Raw genomic sequence first — 21,618 nt, 5'->3', positions numbered from 1 at the left:
AAACCTACGATTTACTCTCTCCACTGTTCACACATCTGGAACAACACAAGCGACAGATTGTTACCACACACACTCAAACACTCGGGCCGCAGCATCTGCATCACCGGGCAGGTGGACGTACCTGGCACCGCCCACAGGGGACCTCCGGCCGGGGTCGAGGGGGCTCGGCTCCTCCCCCAGGGAGTGGCTGTCTTTGTTGAGCAGCTGCAGCCGATTGGCCAGATCCAGCCCAGACCCCGCCCTGCCGCTCAGCTCCAGCGCCAACGCCGACCGGCTGGTCAGATCCACCGCTGATCCAGAGCCCTGTCCTCCCAGCGCCGCTGGACGGCCCCCCCCTTCCTCTGGGCCGAAGCCCCACCGCTCGTCGTCCCCGCCCCCCCACAGCTTGGACCTTCTCTGGAACAGATAGCGCGGCTGCCGGGAGCTGCCGCTGGTGGGAGAGGAGCAGAGGGGGGAGGACGGGGAGGAAGAGGAGGCGGCGGACGGGAGGAGCTCGCTGTCCGATGATTGCTTCAATAACACGGGTCCCGGAGCGCGGAACGGCCCCGGCCGATGGGTGACCGAAAGGCGAGGTTTCAGACCCGAAGGGGAGGTGGCGGCGGATGAGGGAGACTGGTGAGTGACAGGTGGAAGTGGGGAGGAGGGGGAGGTGGGAGCGGGAGGTGAGGCCAGGGTGATGGAGGGAGGGAGTGAGCTGGGGGACGAGGAGCTGTCATGGAGACGCTCGTCACCTCCTTCCTCCTCCTCTGCTCGTCTACCCAGGGAGTCAGGACCGCTCTCTCCTCCTCCCTCCCCTCCTCGTCGTGGCAACAAGGTGAGGGAGGATGGGGGAGGAAGGGCTGGAGGGCTTGCAAAAGCAGGGGGAGGACTCACCAGACCAATTCTGCGCAGCTCCTCCCTTGTTTCCTCATCACTGGAGGATAACAGAGCAGGTGGGAGTGTCACGGTGTAAGCCCTGCCCTCCTCCTCTGAGCTGCCCACTGTGAGGCTTCGGCGCCTGTCAACCAGAGCTGAATGGCTCTCATTGGCCAGCGCCGGCAAGGGGGAGGGTCTCCATCTCTCAGGGGATGGCGCAGCAGGTGATGTCACTCCTCCTTCTGTTTCAGGCCGCTCCACCTGTCCATCGGGAAACAGAGGTGGGGTTATTCGCTTGTGTCTCAGCTCTGGGCTGGTTTGGGGAGTGGTGCGCTTGGTTCGCTGCTCCGGGCTGGTCTGAGGGGTGGTGCGCTTGGATCGTGGCTCGGGGCTGCTCTGTGGGGTGGTCATAGGAGTGCGCTTGTGTCTGCCCTCGGGGCTGGCAGCCGGGGTGGGGATAGGCGTGGTGGATGCAGACACGTGTTTAGTTCGATGCTCGGGGCTCGGAGTGCGGGCGGTGAGCGCTCTTTCCCTGGCAGCAAGGGCCAGAGCGAGTGGCGAGGACGGATCTGAGGAAGGACAATAAGGTGTGGTCAGGGTGGATGTTCTCATGCAGGTGTAGTGTTGGAGATGAAGAGGTTTAATGTACCTAAACCTAAAGTTTACGTTTAACAACCAGATTCAAAAGGCTGCAGATTAAAATGGTCAGAGACAAAGAGATAAATGTAAAGGAGAAAAATACTGAGTGGGACCCAAAGGTGGTAAATACTGCATGTGGTGACATCACTGATGACATCACTGATGACATCACTGGTGACATCAACACATTTCCACGTGGTTTTCTTTTCTTTTTGATCCTTTTCTGACTTCATGAACACAACTATGAACAAAGCTGTTCCAACTTGTGATCTTTTTCATGTTTTTCTGTCTTTTTATCCACATAAAAACAACAGAAAATCAGTAAAATTCACGTCAGTAAGAACCAATCAGGTCCTGGTTCTGGTTTCAGGGTTTGAGTGGCAGAGGACTGGTGTTCATATCTGTTAGTTTCATCTGTTCTCAGAGTCCAGAAATCAGCAGCTCAGTGGGCTCAGCATCTGTCACATCTGTCTCCTCCATGGCCAACAGGCTCATCAAAGTGTCTGACCCCCCCCCCCTGTGCCCCATCTACATCCACCTTTTCCCAATCATTAAGGCCTCATCGACCGCTGCTTCCCTCACTGAACAACAGCTTAAAGTCGCTGTCCTCCCATCTGCTACTCGCTGAGGGAAGCTTTCACCAGTAAAGATTTTAACCAAAACATCTCGTCTTTTTAAACACTTTTTATACATTTTCTCTAAATTTCTTCCATATGAGCACTTCCTGTTAGCTGCCTGAGCTAACGGCCGCCACTGAAACGGCTTTTTGTTTCATTCGCTTCCCCATCAGTTTACTGGAACATTTTGAATATGAAGACACCTTAACTTGGGGTGTTAATTCAAATAAAACATGTCTGCCATCTGGTTGAAACCAGGTCTGATGTTATGTGGGACTTTTAACCCGTTTTATCCAGTGTGGGGGCAGTTATGCGATGGTGCTGATTAATACTCTGAATACTGAGGCAAAACATTTCTTGTCAATATTATTCTGAAGATGAGGAGCTTCATGGAAGATGGAGACAAATTTAAGACTCTTTTCTTCATTTTCTCAGTAAAAAACTGTCATCATGTCACACAAAATGCAGCAGAACGACTCTTCCAGAGATCGAACAACACATTAGCTTGGTGATGTCAGACTGACCCAGAGGTTTCCCCGTCAGCGGGTGGAGGAAGGTATGAGGCGTTGGTGAAGGCGACAGGACCGGAGCCGGAGGGGGCAGCTCGCCGAGGTCGTCCATTGAATGGCTCTGAGTCAGGAGAGGTAGCGCCTGATTGTCTGACCCCGCCCCCTCCACAGACAGGAAGAGAGAGGACCGGCGGCCCTGAACCCGAGCTCGCTCTGAGAGAACGTGCTGCTGGTACAGCTCCGCCCGGCTGGGGCTCGTGGGTCCGCCTCCGTCTGACTTAGACAAATCGTGATCTTTGATTCCGAGACCTGGAAGGAGAGAAACTAGACTGATGGGTCTGTGACGGGAAATCTGCGTCTTTATTCCAAACCTTTTTATTCAGACTCGTCTTTATCAAAGTCCAACATGTGCCAACTTCCTCATGTCCGTCCTGTCGGGGCTTTTTGTCCTCATCATCTGAGCTACGATGCAGTCTGCTCTGGGAGCGAGCCGAGTGTGGGCTAACCGGGAGAATTGCTTGAAAGAAACGCAACACCGAATGAGCGGTCAGAACAAAGCCTCAATACGGGGTTCCCGTGGTGTTTTTGTTGCTGCCTTGTCTTTTGCACAGAGTAAAAGACAAGGCAGCCATCGAATAGGGCCCGATTGTTCCTACTTGGTCAGCCGAGGAGTAAGGGGGGGGGAGCAAGCGTCTCAACCAAGCAAAGCTCACCATGGGGAAGGTGGCTATGCCAACTAGCCTGATGCCCTGCTCCCGCAGTGACGAATAATCGTACTCTGGTTTCTCTTCATAACGTACAAGTCTTTTGCCTTTTACTAAAGATTTCTGTGGAGAGCAGCACTAATGAGTTGTTTCTATTTTTGGCAGGCTTTACCTTTGCGGGTGAAGCCCTTTCTGTCTGTGCAAAAGAAATCTTGTTACTGTGCAGAGTGACTTCTCTGAGTAGAGTCGCCTTACTTGTTGCGACTGTGCCGATGTTCGAAGCTGGAGTGCAAAGTTGTTGCTTGAATGGTGCTTGCTGGAGCGTGCGGGAGTGCAAAGTTATACCATTTAAAAGGGCTGAAGAGTGCTCAGTGCAGCGGGTGGGCGGACACTCTGGCCACCTTGAAAACCGAGGTTACATCCACTACCAGGGGCAGCCCAAGTTCTGCCGCAAGTGCGGTGAGCATGGGCACCTGGTTGAGGCTTGTACCAAGGTGTTATGTGGGAAGAGCAGAGAAATTGGGCAAACTTTTGGAGAGTGTCCAAATGGCAGGAAATGTAATGTCTGTGGAGAATTAAATCACCTCTTCAGAGATTGCCCTAAATCTTTTGCCAACAAATTAAAGACGGTAAAGCCACAGTCAAGCCAACAAAGAGAAGGACCAAAGGTGGCAGTTGGTGAACAAAGTGAAGAGGATGACCCAATAAATTCAAACTTCCTGCCAAAAGCTTGGATTGGAAGTGAGGAGCAAAAAGGGGAGGGGCCTGTAGAGGCCTCACCACTCAGTGCTGAAGTCTGTGAGAATTCACAGGCAGAGGGTGGAGCTACGCTAAATGAGGAGGAAGAGCAGACAGGTGAGTCTAGTGAAGATACTCACCTCCCCGAAGGTCAACAGCCGAAGAGGACGGCATCTGAGCCTCTGATTCCCCAGTGGCATCAGAGAAGAGGGGAAGGGTTAGGTCCCTTTCAGACAGTTCTTCAGTGGAAGAACCTAGAGTCTTCCCCTCCGACTCACCAAATGAGGTCTCCTTTTTAACTTCAGCTCTGCAATCAACCCCCAGGGACTCAAAGTTAAATGCAACATTGCGTCAGAGGCCAACACCGAGAGTCCGAAAAGGAAATATAGATCACCCTACTCACTTTTCACCTAAAGAAATGAAGGAAGAACTAGTTTCCCAAGAAATAACCTGAGTGTGTAATTTGTTTTGATAACTTAGAAAAACGAAAATGACATACCTACTTTCCTTTATCCTTTTAATGGTTCTCACCTTCTCAACACTAAATGTGAGAAGTGTGAAATCAAAGACAAGACCCCAGAGTATTTTATCCTTCTTAGACTCCATAAAATCAGATGTGTTTTTAATACAAGAATGTGGACTACCTTTTTTAAAAAACCATAGACAATGGGAGGAAATGTGGCCCCATTTATCGATATGGAGTGGCTCAAATCAAAATAAAAATGATGGTGTGGCCATTCTAATTAAAAATCCGCATGTTCTGGTGAAAGGTAGCACAGTGGTGAGAGACGGACGGGCACTTTTAGCACACTTGAATTTTATGGGGCAAGACTTTAACCTCTTAAATATTTATGGTTTCAATGGAAAAAATGAAAGGTATGACCTTTTAGAAGATATACAGCATTAAATGCTAGGGCAAGTACCTTTAGTTGTAGGAGGGGATTTTAACTGTATCTTGAGCAGGAAAGATAGAAAAAGAGCAGGGGTAGATTTTAAAGTGGATAAGACTTCGATTTTACTTCAGGGCATATGCAGGGATTTTAAGCTTACTGACTGTTTTAAAACCATGCATCCCAGAGAGGAGGGCTTCACCTGGTTTAGTCATGATGGCACCAGAGCCTCTCGCATTGATTATTTCTTTACTAGAGATTGCCCACCCACTGATGTTAGATTAACCCCTGTTTTCTTTTCAGACCACCTTATGCTCTCCTGCACCCTTTCACCCCCTTCTGGTGTGACGGTAGGAAGTGGTCTGTGGAAACTCAACTGTTCCCTGTTGGAGGATGAAATCATAGTCAGTCAGTACAGGGAATGTTATAAAGAGTGGCAGACCCTTCAAGACCTCTACGAAACACATGCACAATGGTGGGAAATGGTGAAGGAAACGACCCAGACTTTTTTTAAACAGCAAGGTAAACGTAATAAAAGGAAAGAGAATAGATGTATGATGGGACTACAGAAACGCTTACAGCGCTACTTTAAACTAAATCAGTGTGGCATAGACTTTAAAGAAAAAATCAAAGATGTCAAAAAGGAAATGTCAGTTTTAGCAGAAATAAAGAGTAAAGGAATTTTTGTAAGAAGCAGGGAGCAGGAAATTGAGGAAGGTGAAAAATGCACACGGTACTTTTTTAAGAAAGTTATAAAGAAAAAGGAGTGTATTCAAAATCTAAAAAGAGAAGATGGGTTTTTAACAAAATCCACACAAGAGATGATTGAAACTGTACATACCTTTTATAGTAACATGTACAAAGAGAAACCAGTGCACTTGGAAACATTGGCAGAAATTTAAAAATTCGTTGACAAAACCGTAAAAGAGAATGCACACTTGACACAGGATTTTACTGCTTTAGAGTTAAAAAAATGCCTAACAGGTTTTAAGAGAAGTCGAGCTCCGGGTTTAGACGGGCTTCCTGCAGAATTATATCTGACCTATTGGGACCTTTTATCATCAGACATTTTAGATGTTTTTAAAGATTTTGAAAAACTCGACCGACTGCCTGACAGTTTTAGAGTGGGAATAGTGACTCTACTTTATAAAAAAAATGATAAGACTGACCTAAAGAATTGGATGCCCATCACACTTTTAAACTTTGACTGTAAACTTTTTAGCAAGGTTTTAGCGACACGGATGTCCTCTGTTTTAAAGGAGGTAATTCACCCAGACCAGGCTTGTGCCATCTCAGGGAGACAACTCACCGACAGCCTCGTACTGATTCGAGACATCATTGATTACGCTAGAGACAGAAACACCCGGCTTGTCATCTTAAATTTAAACTTTGAAAAAGCTTTTGATCGGGTCTCGCATCAATATCTCTTTCAGGTGTTGCAGCCATCGAATAGGGCCCGATTGTTCCTACTCGGTGAGCTTTGCTTGGTTGAGACGCTTGCTCCCCCCCCTTGCTCCTCGGCTGACCAAGTAGGAACAATCGGGCCCTATTCGATGGCTGCCTTGTCTTTTACTCTGTGCAAAAGACAAGGCAGCCACAAACACCACGGGAAAACCGTATTGAGGCTTTGTTCTGACCACTCATTCGGTGTCGCGTTTCTTTCAAGCAATTCTCCCGGTTAGCCCGCACTCGGCTCGCTCCCAGAGCCGTGTTAAAGTCTACTTCGCATTCACTCTCTTTTCTCAGCAGATTAAAAGAAAGTTTCATCTTGGGCTCCCTGAAACTTCCATCCTGCACCGCTGTTTGCTTTTTCACAAGAGCAGAGGAGAGTGCGCACCGTTCCCAGCGGCACTGCAGTCCCGGGTCGAGGCTTGGAGTGAACGGAGCAAGCTTCTTTTTCAACTCCTATTCTTAAAAATCCATTTAATATGTAGTCCTCGTATAGAGGACATATTAAACTGATAAGAACAGATACTACACTTGATATTAGCCAAAAGGCCGAGAAGCGATAACTGTCCACTGGTTCAGGTCCGAGGGCCCTTCTTGGCACAATGCGCACTTGTAGCAGTGTTCTTTTTATGGCCATAGGTGGCCAGAGTGTCACTTTGCACCTCCGCCCACCCGCTGCACTGAGCACTCTTCAGCCCTTTTAAATGGTATAACTTTGCACTCCCGCATGCTCCAGCAAGCACCATTCAAGCAACAACTTTGCACTCCAGCTTCGAACATCGGCACAGTCGCAACAAGTAAGGCGACTCTACTCAGAGAAGTCACTCTGCACAGTAACAAGATTTCTTTTGCACAGACAGAAAGGGCTTCACCCGCAAAGGTAAAGCCTGCCAAAAATAGAAACAACTCATTAGTGCTGCTCTCCACAGAAGTCTTTAGTAAAAGGCGAAAGACTTGTATGTTATGAAGAGAAACTAGAGTACGATTATCCGTCACTGCGGGAGCAGGGCATCAGGCTAGTTGGCATAGCCACTTTCCCCATGGTGAGCTTTGCTTGGTTGAGACGCTTGCTCCCCCCCCCTTGCTCCTCGGCTGACCAAGTAGGAACAATCGGGCCCTATTCGATGGCTGCCTTGTCTTTTACTCTGTGCAAAAGACAAGGCAGCAACAAAAACACCACGGGAACACCGTATTGAGGCTTTGTTCTGACCGCTCATTCGGTGTCGCGTTTCTTTCAAGCAATTCTCCCGGTTAGCCCACACTCGGCTCGCTCCCAGAGCCATGTTAAAGTCTACTTCGCATTCACTCTCTTTTCTCAGCAGACTCTTGGGATTTTATCTATAAAATGAATTCCTTCACTCAAACTATGTTAAAACTGCTTTGTCGTTCATATTTACCATGTCTAGAAAGATTTAAACAAAAAAAAACAACGTTGTACTTTGCAGTAAAAGAAAGAGCAAATCTAAAGTTTAAGGAATCCGAGAATAAGCTTACTTTCATGAGTGCTTCACGATTTCAGATTTTGCTATAAAATGAATTCCTTCACTCAAACTAAATTAAAACTGCTAAACCGCTAATCTGTTACATGTAAGGCAGATGTCAAATTCACCGAAATAGGATCTAAGGGTATTCGGCCAATCGAGCTGTAGCAGCTTCGGTAAAAGAGTATAAGTTGAAGAGTTTGTGAATAAAGGTGTGCGCACACATAGTGAGCTGTAGGAAAATAGGCAGGGAGCAATGCCGACTGGGGTATATGTTCTTGAATGTTGTCTGACTGTTTGATTTGAATGTGTTGTGTAAGTGTCCTGTTGAATGTTACATGTTTGGGCTTTGACACGCTTCACTGTGGTTGTTAACTGTGTGGTGTGTCCTGAAATGTTATATGTTTGGGCTGTGTGACATGCTTAATGCTTGTCAGTAGCTACCCACTTATTCATATATAGCAACTGACAACATAAGAAGTCTGGACATACTTTGATAGTAGTTGTAGAAGTATCCTTATTGATAATAGATAAACTAATTCATAGTGATAGAACAGTAGATGAACAGGTGCCTGCACGTCTCACGAAAATAAAATGGGTGTATGATTGCTGACGGCAGAGCAATACTGCCAAACTTATTCGTTCTTGTGGTAAACTTGATTCAGTGTCTTGACGTGTATACGCTGTTTCGCTGACTTGATTGTCACAAGAAACAAAGTGTGTTTGATAAGATCCGACCATTTTATTACGGGAGGATCAGTATGTATGGATTCTGATGTGACTGATAAACCCATTCGTATCTTAAGCATAATCTAATACGTGAGACAACGTCCTGGCACACAATCAAAAAAAAAAAGAGAGAGCGGTTTTGTGTCCCCACAGTCCATAATGTAGAAAAGAGAGAAAAAAGCCTTTCTGATTTGGTGTGTGTGCTCACAGTGCAGAGTGTAGAGAAAAGAGAGAAAAGAAAGCCGTTTTGGTGTCACGGGTGTTGTGACTTACACACACACATTTCTGAATTGAGAAAAGAAATTATTTTAGAGGAAGCAGTAGAGTTTAGATCCCACATTTGTTGATAGGCATTCATTTATTTCTTCACTTCAGATGAAGTTTCAACAATAAACAACAAACTTTGTATTATGAGAAAGAACCAGACTCATTCTTCAGGAATCCGAAAATAAGCTCCATTTTACGAGTTATGCACGAATTCGGATTCTCCTATAAAACAAATTCATTAACTCAAACCAAGTTAAGACTGCTTTGTCCTTCATATTTATTAGTGTCTAATCAAGTTTCAACGATAAACAACGTTTTACTTTGTAGAATGAGAAAGAAATTCTTCAGCAATAAGCATCTCTCGACATATGACGAAGTACAGATGTTGCTATAAAATTAATTCCTTCTATCAGCCTGACTTAAAACTGTTTGTCCTCCTTATCTATCCACTTCAAATCAAGTTTCAGCAATTACAAAAATGTTGTAGTTTGAGAAAGAACAACTTAATCTTCAGCAATCAGTATAAAAAGAGGGTAAGAAAAGGTGCAAATGCCAACCATACATCACTAAAAGATGGAGCGGAAGTATTCAGCTGCAAGTAGGTGTGAATGTTCGACCACAATTTGTAAAAAAGTGGGTAAGAAAAGGTTCGAATGTCCGACTAAATATTAACAAAAGCGGGAGGAGAGGTCTTCGGATGAGAGTGGGTGAGAATTTCCAAACATAATCTATAAAATGCGGTGAAAAAAAAGGTGTGAATGCCCCATAGAACACTAAAAGGTGGAGCGGAAGTGTTCGGCTGCAAGAAGGTGTGAATGTCCGACTATATTTGGTGAAAAGCAGGTGAAGCAAGGTCTGAATGCCCAACCTTACATCATCAAAAGCGAGATCAGAGGTGTTTGGCTGCAAGAAGGCCATAGTTTGCCAAAAGCGGGTAAGGTGGACCGACTAAATATCAACAAAAGTGGGGGCAGAGGTCTTCGGATGCAAGTGGGTGTGAATATCCTACCATACAAGTATGGTGGAGAGGAAGCTGTGAATGGCCGACAATAGTAAAAAGCGGGTGAGAGAAGGTGCGAATGTCAAAACATACATGATCAAAACAGGGAGCGGAGGTGTTTGGCTGCGACAAGGTGTGAATGTCCACTCATAATTAATGAAAAACGGGCAACAAGTAGGTTCGAATGCCCAACCATACATCATCAAAAGCAGGAGTGGATGTGTTCGGCTACAAGAAGGTATGAATGTCCATCAATAATTGCTTTAAAACATGAAAGAAAATTTTCGAATATCAAACCGCACATAATCATAAGCGGGAGAGGAGGTGTTCAGCTGAAAGGTGTGAATGTCCACCCATAATTAATGAAAATTGGGTAAGAAAAGGTGCGAATGCCCAACCATACATCATCAAAAGCAGGAGTGGATGTGTTCGGCTACAAGAAGGTTTGAATGTCCGACCATAGTTTGTAAAAAGCGGGTAAGAAAAGGTTCGATTGCCCGAACATACACCATTAAAAGAGGGAGCGGAGGTGTTCCGCTGTAAGACAGTGTGAATGTCCGACCATAGTTGGTAAAAAGCAGGTAAGAAAAGGTTAAAATACCAGACTGTACACAATCAATAGCGGGAGCGGAGTTGTTCGGCTACAAGAAGGTGTGAATGTCCGACCATGGTTTGTAAAAAGCGGGTAAGAAAAGGTTCGTATGCCCGAATATACACCATCAAAAGCGGAAGTGGAGGTGTTCGGCTTCAAGAAGACGTAAACGTCCGACCAAAGTTTGTAAAAAGCAGTTAAGAAAAGGTTCGAATATCTAACCAAACATAATCAAAAGCGGGAGCAGAGCTGTTCGACTGCAAGTAGGTGTGAATGTCAGATCCTAATTGCTGAAAAATGTGATAGAAAAGACTAGAATGCCGGACAATACATCATCAAAAGCGGGAGAGGTGGTTTTTCGGCTGCAAGTAGGTGTGAATGTCCAGCCATAATTACTCACAAACGGGTAAGAAAAGGTAGTATTGCCAGACCATACATGATCAAAACAGGGAGCGGAGTTAGTTCAGCTGCAAGAAGGTGTGAATGTCCGACTAAAGTTTGTAAAAAGCGGGTAAGACAAGGTGCGAATGCCCGACAATGTATGATCAAAAGAGGAGCGGAAGTTTTCGGCTGCAAGAAGGTCTGAATGTCCAACCATAATTTGTAAAAATCGGGGAAGAAAAGGCTCGAAAGCCTGACTATACACCATCAAAAGCGGCAGCGGAGGTATTCGGCTGTAAGAAGGTCTGAATGTCCACCCATAATTACTGAAAAATGGGTAAGAAAAGGTGCGAAAGCCCAACCGCACATGATCATAAGTGGATGAGAAGGTGTTCGACTGCAAGTAGGTGTGAATGTCTGATCATAATTTGTAAAAAGCGGGTAAGAAAAGGTAAGAATGCCCAACAATAAATGATCAAAAGCGGCAGCAGAGATGTTCGGCTGGTATTTATCAATGTCTAGATAGATTTCAACAAAAAACAACGTTGTATTTTGCAGTAAAAGAAAGAGCAAATCAAAAGTTTTAAGAATCCGAGAATAAGCTTATTTTCATGAGTTCTGCACGATTTCGGATTTTATGTATAAAATGAATTTCTTCACTCAAACTAAGTTAACACTGCTTTGTCCTTCATATGTACCCATTTCTACATATATTTCAAGCATAAACTTCCTCATACTACCCTGAATGAGAAAGAACCACACTTGTGATTAAGCCATACGCCCCTTTTGAGGAGTTCTGCATGATTTGGGATGTTATCTATAAAATTAATTCCTTCACTCAAACTATGTTAAAACAGCTTTTACCTTCATATTTATCAATGTCTCGATAGATTCAAACAAAAAAACAACGTTGTACTTTGTAGTAAAAGAAAGAGCAAATCAAAAGTTTTAGGAATCCGAGAATAAGCTTTTTTTCCTGAGTTCTGCACGATTTCGGATTTTATGTATAAAATGAATTCATTCAGTCAAACCAAGTTAAAACTGCTTTTTCCTTCATATTTATCAATGTCTAGATCGTCTTCAACAAAGAACAACATTGTATTTTGCAGTAGAAGAAAGAGCAACACTGAAGGATCAGGAATCCGAGAATAAGCTTCTTTTCATACGTTCTGCATGATTTGGGATTTTATGTATAAAATGAATTCCTTCACTCAAACCAAGTGAAAACTGCTTTTTCCTTCATATTTATCAATGTCTAGATCGACTTCAACAAAGAACAACATTGTATTTTGCAGTAGACGAAAGAGCAACACTGAAGGATCAGGAATCCGAGAATAAGCTTATTTTCTTATGGGCAAGTGGGAACTGCTTTGTCCTTCATATTTATCAATGTGTAGATGGATTTCAACTTCTTCTACTGCAAATTCCAATGTTTTTCTTTGTTGAAGTCGATCTAGACATTGATAAATATGGAAGGACAAAGCAGTTTTAACTTGGTTTGAGCAAAGCAATTCATTTTATAGCAAAATCCGAAATCGTGCAGAACTCATGAAAGCAGGCTTATACTCGGATTCCTGAAACTTTAGATTTGCTCTTTCTTTTACTGCAAAGTACAACGTTGTTTTTTTTGTTTAAATCTTTCTAGACATGGTAAATATGAAGGACAAATCAGTTTTAACATAGTTTGAGTGAAGGAATGCATTTTATAAGCAAAATCCCAAATCATGCAGAACTCACGAAAAGCTTTTTCTCACTTTTCACTGCTTTTTACAAACTTTGGTCGGACGTTCACACCTTCTTGCATCCGAACACCTCCGCTTCCGCTTTTGATGATGTATATTTGGGCATTCGAACCTTTTCTTACCCGCTTTTTACAAACCATTGTCGGACTTTCACACCTTCTTGCAGCCGAACACCACCTCTCCCGCTTTTTATGATGTATGGTCCAGTATTCTTACCTTTTCTAACACATTTTTCAGCAATTATGGTCGGACATTCACACCTACTCACAGCTGAACACCTCCGCTCCCGCTTTTGATCATACAATGTCGGGCCATCGCTCCTTGTCTTACCAGCTTTTTACAAACTTTAGTCGAACATTCACACCTTCTTGCAGCTGAACACCTCCGCCCCCACTTTTGTTGATATTTAGTCGGTCATTCGCACCTTACCCGCTTTTGACAAACTATGACCTTCTTGCAGCCAAACACCTCTGATCTCACTTTTGATGATGTAAGGTTGGGCATTCAGACCTTGCTTCACCTGCTTTTCACCAAATACAGTCGGATATTCACACCTTCTTGCAGCCGAACACTTCCGCTCAACCTTTTAGTGTTCTATCATACCTTTTTTTTCACCGCATTTTATAGATTATGGTTGGAAATTCTCAACCACTCTCATCCGAAGACCTCTCCTCCCGCATTTGTTAATATATTTTAACTTTAGTCGGACATTCACACCTTCTTGCAGCTGAACCACCTCCGCTCCGTGTTTTGATCATGTATGGTCTGGCAATACTACCTTTTCTTACCCGTTTGTGAGTAATTATGGCTGGACATTAACACCTACTTGCAGCCGAACACAACCTCTCTCGCTTTTGAGAGAGAGGTTGTCAGGCATTGCAGCTGAATTTTTACCTTTTCCAACACATTTTTCAGCAATTATGGTCGGAGATTCACATCTACTCACAGCCGAACAACTCTGCTCCCGCATTTGATGGTGTATAGTCGGGCATTCTCACCCTTTCTCATCATTTTTTTGCAAATTATGATTTGACATTCACACCTACTTGCAGTCGAACAGCTCTGCTCCCGCTTTTGATTATGTTTGGTTGGATATTTGAACCTTTTCTTAACTGCTTTTTACATACTTTGGTTGGACGTTCACACCTTCGTGTAGCCGAACACATCCACTCCTGCTTTTGATGATGTATGGTTGGGAATTCCCACCTTTTTTTTGCCCATTTTTCAGGAATTATGGGTGGACATTCACACCTTCTTGCAGCTGAACACCTCCTATCCCACTTATGATCATGTGCAGTTTGATTTTCGAAAATTCTTTTTCATGTTTTCTAGCAATTATTGATGGACATTTAGACCTTCTTGCAGCTGAACACCTCCGCTCCTGCTTTTGATCATACATTGTCAGGCATTCGCACCTTGTCTTACCCACTTTTTACAAACTTTAGTCGATCAGTCACACCTTTTTGCAGCCGAACACCACCTCTCCCGCTTTTGATGATGTATGGTCCGGCATTCTTACATTTTCTAACACATTTTTCAGCAATTATGGTTGAACATTCACACCTACTCAGAGCCGAACACCTCCGCTCCCGCATTTGATGGTGTATAGTCGGGCATTCAAACCTTTTCTCATCAGCTTTTTGCAAATTATGATATGACTTTCACACCTGCTTTTGATAATGTATTGTTAGGCATTCGCACCTTTTTTTACCCATTTTTCAGGAATTATGGTCGGAGATTAACACCTACTCACAGCCGAACAACTCCGCTCCCGCATTTGATGGTGTACAGTCGGGCATTCTCACCCTTTCTCATCAGCTTTTGGCAAATTATGATCTGACATTCACACCTACTTGCAGTCGAACAGCTCTGCTCCCGCTTTTGATTATGTTTGGTTGGATATTCGAACCTTTTCTTAACTGCTTTTTACAAACGTTGGTTGGACGTTCACACCTTCTTGTAGCCGAAAACATGCACTCCTGCTTTTGATGATGTATGGTTGGGCATTCGCACCTTTTTTTTACCCATTTTTCAGGTATTATGGGTGGACATTCACACCTTCTTGCAGCTGAACACCTCCTCTCCCACTTATGATCATGTGCGGTTTGATTTTCGAAAATTTTCTTCCATGTTTTCTAGCAATTATTGATGGACATTTAGACCTTCTTGCAGCTGAACACCACCTCTCCCGCTTTTGATGATGTATGGACCGGTATTCTTACCTTATCTAACACATTTTTCAGCAATTATGGTCGGAGATTCACACCTACTCACAGCCGAACAACTCCACTACCGCATTTGATGGTGTATAGTCGGGCATTCTCATCCTTTCTCATCAGCTTTTTGCAAATTATGATCTGATATTCACACCTACTTGCAGTCGAAAAGCTCTGCTCCCGCTTTTGATTATGTTTGGTTGGATATTCGAACCTTTTATTAACTGCTTTTTACAAACTTTGGTTGGACGTTCACACCTTCTTGTAGCCGAACACATGCACTCCTGCTTTTGATGGTGTATATTCGGGCATACGAACCTTTTCTTACATGCTTTTTACAAACCAAGGTCGGACTTTCACACCTTCTCTTAGCTGAACAACTCCGCTCCCTCTTTTGATTGTGTACAGTCGGGTAATTTAACCTTTTCTTACCCGCTTTTTACCATCTATGGTTGGACATTCACACCGTCTTACAGCGGAACACCTCCGCTCCCTCTTTTGATGATGTATGGTTAGGCATTCGCACCTTTTCTTACCCATTTTTCAGTAATTATGGGTAGACATTCACACCTTCTTGCAGCTGAACACCTCCTCTCCCGCTTATGATCATGTGCAGTTTGATATTCGAAAATTTTCTTTCATGTTTTCTAGCAATTATTGATGGACATTCAGACCGTCTTGCAGCTGCAAACCTCCGCTCCCGCTTTTGATGGTGTATAGTCGGGCTTTCGAGCCTTTTCTTCCCCGGTTTTTACAAATTATGGTTGAACATTCAGACCTTCTTGCAGCCGAAAACCTCCACTCCCTCCTTTGATCATACATTGTCGGGCATTCGCACCTTTTCTTACCCGCTTTTTACAAACCATGGTCGGACTTTCACACCTTTTAGTAGCCGAACAACTCCGCTCCCGCTATTGATTGTGTACAGTCGGGTATTTTAACCTTTTCTTACCCGCTTTTCACCAAATATAGTCAGACATTCACACCTTCTTGCAGCCGAACACTTCCGCTCCACCTTTTAGTGTTCTATGAGGCATTCACACCTTTTTTTTCACCGTATTTTATAGATCATGGTTGGAAATTCTCACCCACTCTCATCCGAAGACCTCTCCTCCCGCTTTTGTTAATATATAGTCGGGCATTCGAACCTTTTCTTACCCACTTTTTACAAATTATGGTCGAACATTCACACCTACTTGCAGCTGAATACTTCCGCTCCACCTTTTAGGTATGTATGGTTGGCATTTGCACCTCTTTTTATACTGATTGCTGAAGATTAAGTTGTACTTTCTCAAACTACAACATTTTTTTAATTGTTGAAACTTGATTTGAAGTGGATAAATAAGGAAGACAAACAGTTTTAAGTCAGGCTGATAGAAGGAATTAATTTTATAGCAAAATCTGTACTTCCTCATATGTCGAGAGATGCTTATTGCTGAAGAAGTTCTTTCTCATTCTACAAAGTACAACGTTGTTTATCGTTGAAACTTGATTAGACATGAATAAATATGAAGGACAAAGCAGTCTTAACTTGGTTTGAGTTAAGGTATTCGTTTTATAGGAGAATCCGAATTCGTGCATAACTCGTAAAATAGAGCTTATTTTCGGATTCCTGAAGAATGAGTCTGGTTCTTTCTCATAATACAAAGTTTGTTGTTTATTGTTGAAACTTCATCAGAAGTGAAGAAATAAATGAATGCCTATCAACAAATGTGGGATCTAAACTCTAGTGCTTCCTCTAAAATAATTTCCTTTCTCAATTTAGAAATGTGTGTGTGTAAGTCACAACACCCGTGACACCAAAACGGCTTTCTTTTCTCTACACTCTGCACTATGAGCACACACACCAAATCAGAAAGGCTTTTTTCTCTCTTTTCTACATTATGGACTGTGGGGACACAAAACCGCTCTCTCTTTTTTTTTTTGATTGTGTGCCAGGGCATTGTCTCACGTATTAGATTATGCTTAAGATACGAATGGGTTTATCAGTCGCATCAGAATCCATACATACTGATCCTCCCGTAATAAAATGGTCGGATCTAATCAAACACACTTTGTTTCTTGTGACAATCAAGTCAGCGAAACAGCGTAGTCCTTCTTAGACTCCATAAAATCAGATGTGTTTTTAATACAAGAATGTGGACTACCTTTTTTAAAAAACCATAAGTCACAACACCCGTGACACCAAAACGGCTTTCTTTTCTCTACACTCTGCACTATGAGCACACAGAGTGGGAATTGTGACTCTAATTTATAGAAGTGTGAAATCAAAGACAAGAGCCCAGAGTATTTTATCCTTCTTAGACTCCATAAAATCAGATGTGTTTTAAATACAAGAATGTGGACTACCTTTTTTAAAAAACCATAGACAATGGGAGGAAATGTGGCCCCATTTATCGATATGGAGTGGCTCAAATCAAAATAAAAATGATGGTGTGGCCATTCTAATTAAAAATCCGCATGTTCTGGTGAAAGGTAGCACAGTGGTGAGAGACGGACGGGCACTTTTAGCACACTTGAATTTTATGGGGCAAGACTTTAACCTCTTAAATATTTATGGTTTCAATGGAAAAAATGAAAGGTATGACCTTTTAGAAGTTATACAGCATTAAATGCTAGGGCAAGTACCTTTAGTTGTAGGAGGGGATTTTAACTGTATCTTGAGCAGGAAAGATAGAAAAAGAGCAGGGGTAGATTTTAAAGTGGATAAGACTTCGATTTTACTTCAGGGCATATGCATGGATTTTAAGCTTACTGACTGTTTTAAAACCATGCATCCCAGAGAGGAGGGCTTCACCTGGTTTAGTCATGATGGCACCAGAGCCTCTCGCATTGATTATTTCTTTACTAGAGATTGCCCACCCACTGATGTTAGATTAACCCCTGTTTTCTTTTCAGACCACCTTATGCTCTCCTGCACCCTTTCACCCCCTTCTGGTGTGACGGTAGGAAGTGGTCTGTGGAAACTCAACTGTTCCCTGTTGGAGGATGAAATCATAGTCAGTCAGTACAGGGAATGTTATAAAGAGTGGCAGACCCTTCAAGACCTCTATGAAACACATGCACAATGGTGGGAAATGGTGAAGGAAACGACCCAGACTTTTTTTAAACAGCAAGGTAAACGTAATAAAAGGAAAGAGAATAGCTGTATGATGGGACTGTACATACCTTTTATAGTAACATGTACAAAGAGAAACCAGTGCACTTGGAAACATAGGCAGAAATTTTAAAATTCGTTGACAAAACCGTAAAAGAGAATGCACACTTGACACAGGATTTTACTGCTTTAGAGTTAAAAAAATGCCTAACAGGTTTTAAGAGAAGTCGAGCTCCGGGTTTAGACGGGCTTCCTGCAGAATTCTATCTGACCTATTGGGACCTTTTATCATCAGACATTTTAGATGTTTTTAAAGATTTTGAAAAACTCGACCAACTGCCTGACAGTTTTAGAGTGGGAATAGTGACTCTACTTTATAAAAAAAATTATAAGACTGACCTAAAGAATTGGAGGCCCATCACACTTTTAAACTTTGACTGTAAACGTTTTAGCAAGGTTTTAGCGACACGGATGTCCTCTGTTTTAGAGGAGGTAATTCACCCAGACCAGGCTTGTGCCATTTCAGGGAGACAACTCACCGACAGCCTCGTACTGATTCGAGACATCATTGATTACGCTAGAGACAGAAACACTCGGCTTGTCATCTTAAATTTAGACTTTGAAAAAGCTTTTGATCGGGTCTCGCATCAATATCTCTTTCAGGTGTTGCAGCCATCGAATAGGGCCCGATTGTTCCTACTTGGTGAGCTTTGCTTGGTTGAGACGCTTGCCCCCCCCCCTTGCTCCTCGGCTGACCAAGTAGGAACAATCGGGCCCTATTCGATGGCTGCCTTGTCTTTTACTCTGTGCAAAAGACAAGGCAGCCACAAACACCACGGGAACACCGTATTGAGGCTTTGTTCTGACCACTCATTCGGTGTCGCGTTTCTTTCAAGCAATTCTCGCCCGCACTCGGCTCGCTCCCAGAGCCGTGTTAAAGTCTACTTCGCATTCACTCTCTTTTCTCAGCAGATTAAAAGAAAGTTTCATCTTGGGCTCCCTGAAACTTCCATCCTGCACCGCTGTTTGCTTTTTCACAAGAGCAGAGGAGAGCGCACCGTTCCCAGCGGCACTGCAGTCCCGGGTCGAGGCTTGGAGTGAACGGAGCAAGCTTCTTTTTCAACTCCTATTCTTAAAAATCCATTTAATATGTAGTCCTCGTATAGAGGACATATTAAACTGATAAGAACAGATACTACACTTGATCTTAGCCAAAAGGCCGAGAAGCGATAACTGTCCACTGGTTCAGGTCCGAGGGCCCTTCTTGGCACAATGCGCACTTGTAGCAGTGTTCTTTTTATGGCCATAGGTGGCCAGAGTGTCACTTTGCACCTCCGCCCACCCGCTGCACTGAGCACTCTTCAGCCCTTTTAAATGGTATAACTTTGCACTCCGGCACGCTCCAGCAAGCACCATTCAAGCAACAACTTTGCACTCCAGCTTCAAACATCGGCACAGTCGCAACAAGTAAGGCGACTCTACTCAGAGAAGTCACTCTGCACAGTAACAAGATTTCTTTTGCACAGAGAGAAAGGGCTTCACCCGCAAAGGTAAAGCCTGCCAAAAATAGAAACAACTCATTAGTGCTGCTCTCCACGGAAGTCTTTAGTAAAAGGCGAAAGACTTGTACGTTATGAAGAGAAACCAGAGTACGATTATCCGTCACTGCGGGAGCAGGGCATCAGGCTAGTTGGCATAGCCACCTTCCCCATGGTGAGCTTTGCTTGGTTGAGACGCTTGCTCCCCCCCCTTGCTCCTCGGCTGACCAAGTAGGAACAATCGGGCCCTATTCGATGGCTGCCTTGTCTTTTACTCTGTGCAAAAGACAAGGCAGCAACAAAAACACCACGGGAACACCGTATTGAGGCTTTGTTCTGACCGCTCATTCGGTGTCGCGTTTCTTTCAAGCAATTCTCCCGGTTAGCCCACACTCGGCTCGCTCCAAGAGCCATGTTGAAGTCTACTTCGCATTCACTCTCTTTTCTCAGCAAACTCTTTGGATTTTATCTATAAAATGAATTCCTTCACTCAAACTATGTTAAAACTGCTTTGTCGTTCATATTTACCATGTCTAGAAAGATTTAAACAAAAAAAACAACGTTGTACTTTGCAGTAAAAGAAAGAGAAAATCTAGTTTCAGGAATCCGAGAATAAGCTTACTTTCATGAGTGCTTCACGATTTCGGATTTTGCTATAAAATGAATTCCTTCACTCAAACTAAATTAAAACTGCTAAACCGCTAATCTGTTACATGTAAGGCAGATGTCAAATTCACCGAAATAGGATCTAAGGGTATTCGGCCAATCGAGCTGTAGCAGCTTCGGTAAAAGAGTATAAGTTGAAGAGTTTGTGAATAAAGGTGTGCGCACACATAGTGAGCTGTAGGAAAATAGGCAGGGAGCAATACCGGCTGGGGTATATGTTCTTGTATGTTGTCTGACTGTTTGATTTGAATGTGTTGTGTAAGTGTCCTGTTGAATGTTACATGTTTGGGCTTTGACACGCTTCACTGTGGTTGTTAACTGTGTGGTGTGTCCTGAAATGTTATATGTTTGGGCTGTGTGACATGCTTAATGCTTTTCAGTAGCTACCCACCTATTCATATATAGCAACTGACAACATAAGAAGTCTGGACATACTTTGATAGTAGTTGTAGAAGTATCCTTATTGATAATAGATAAACTAATTCATAGTGATAGAACAGTAGATGAACAGGTGCCTGCACGTCTCACGAAAATAAAATGGGTGTATGATTGCTGACGGCAGAGCAATACTGCCAAACTTATGAGTTCTTGTGGCAAACTTGATTCAGTGTCTTGACGTGTATACGCTGTTTCGCTGACTTGATTGTCACAAGAAACAAAGTGTGTTTGATAAGATCCGACCATTTTATTACGGGAGGATCAGTATGTATGGATTCTGATGTGACTGATAAACCCATTCGTATCTTAAGCATAATCTAATACGTGAGACAACGCCCTGGCACACAATCAAAAAAAAAAAGAGAGAGCGGTTTTGTGTCCCCACAGTCCATAATGTAGAAAAGAGAAAAAAGCCTTTCTGATTTGGTGTGTGTGCTCACAGTGCAGAGTGTAGAGAAAAGAGAGAAAAGAAAGCCGTTTTGGTGTCACAGGTGTTGTGACTTACACACACACATTTCTAAATTGAGAAAGGAAATTATTTTAGAGGAAGCAGTAGAGTTTAGATCCGACATTTGTTGATAGGCATTCATTTATTTCTTCACTTCTGATGAAGTTTCAACAATAAACAACAAACTTTGTATTATGAGAAAGAACCAGACTCATTCTTCAGGAATCCGAAAATAAGCTCTATTTTACGAGTTATGCACGAATTCGGATTCTCCTATAAAACAATTTCATTAACTCAAACCAAGTTAAGACTGCTTTGTCCTTCATATTTATTCATGTCTAATCAAGTTTCAACGATAAACAACGTTTTACTTTGTAGAATGAGAAAGAAATTCTTCAGCAATAAGCATCTCTCGACATATGATGAAGTACAGATGTTGCTATAAAATTAATTCCTTCTATCAGCCTGACTTAAAACTGTTTGTCCTCCTTATCTATCCACTTCAAATCAAGTTTCAACAATTACAAAAATGTTGTAGTTTGAGAAAGAACAACTTAATCTTCAGCAATCAGTATAAAAAGAGGGTAAGAAAAGGTGCAAATGCCAACCATACATCACTAAA

The 21,618-nt window shown here is 43.2% G+C and overlaps 1 protein-coding gene and 5 non-coding genes across 6 annotated transcripts in view; 1 reads left to right on the top strand and 5 right to left on the bottom strand.

Annotated features, from left to right (window-relative positions):
• The window catches only part of LOC140276761 (SH3 and multiple ankyrin repeat domains protein 3-like), a 96,462-nt gene that overhangs the window by 4,259 nt on the left and 70,585 nt on the right, over positions 1 to 21,618 (bottom strand). Inside the window, exons 2-4 of the mRNA XM_072371557.1 lie at positions 2,636 to 2,929; positions 122 to 1,424; positions 9 to 35 (exon numbers count right to left, since the gene is read on the bottom strand). Of these exons, the coding sequence (XP_072227658.1) occupies positions 9 to 35; positions 122 to 1,424; positions 2,636 to 2,929 (1,624 nt within the window). The remainder of the gene's footprint in view (positions 1 to 8; positions 36 to 121; positions 1,425 to 2,635; positions 2,930 to 21,618) is intronic.
• On the top strand, positions 3,394 to 3,507 carry LOC140277653 (U5 spliceosomal RNA). Its single transcript, XR_011909153.1, has one exon. It is a non-coding gene; the product is annotated as a U5 spliceosomal RNA (small nuclear RNA).
• On the bottom strand, positions 6,779 to 6,962 carry LOC140277632 (U2 spliceosomal RNA). Its single transcript, XR_011909137.1, has one exon. It is a non-coding gene; the product is annotated as a U2 spliceosomal RNA (small nuclear RNA).
• On the bottom strand, positions 7,271 to 7,384 carry LOC140277656 (U5 spliceosomal RNA). The gene has a single exon (XR_011909156.1). It is a non-coding gene; the product is annotated as a U5 spliceosomal RNA (small nuclear RNA).
• Positions 18,954 to 19,137, bottom strand: LOC140277631 (U2 spliceosomal RNA). Its single transcript, XR_011909136.1, has one exon. It is a non-coding gene; the product is annotated as a U2 spliceosomal RNA (small nuclear RNA).
• LOC140277644 (U5 spliceosomal RNA) lies at positions 19,446 to 19,559 on the bottom strand. Its single transcript, XR_011909145.1, has one exon. It is a non-coding gene; the product is annotated as a U5 spliceosomal RNA (small nuclear RNA).

The sequence above is a fragment of the Leuresthes tenuis genome, unplaced genomic scaffold, assembly GCF_036924035.1.
Source record: "Leuresthes tenuis unplaced genomic scaffold, fLeuTen1.0.hap1 SCAF_19, whole genome shotgun sequence".
Classification (NCBI taxonomy): Eukaryota; Metazoa; Chordata; class Actinopteri; order Atheriniformes; family Atherinopsidae; genus Leuresthes; species Leuresthes tenuis.
This window is presented reverse-complemented; position numbering and strand designations above follow the sequence as displayed.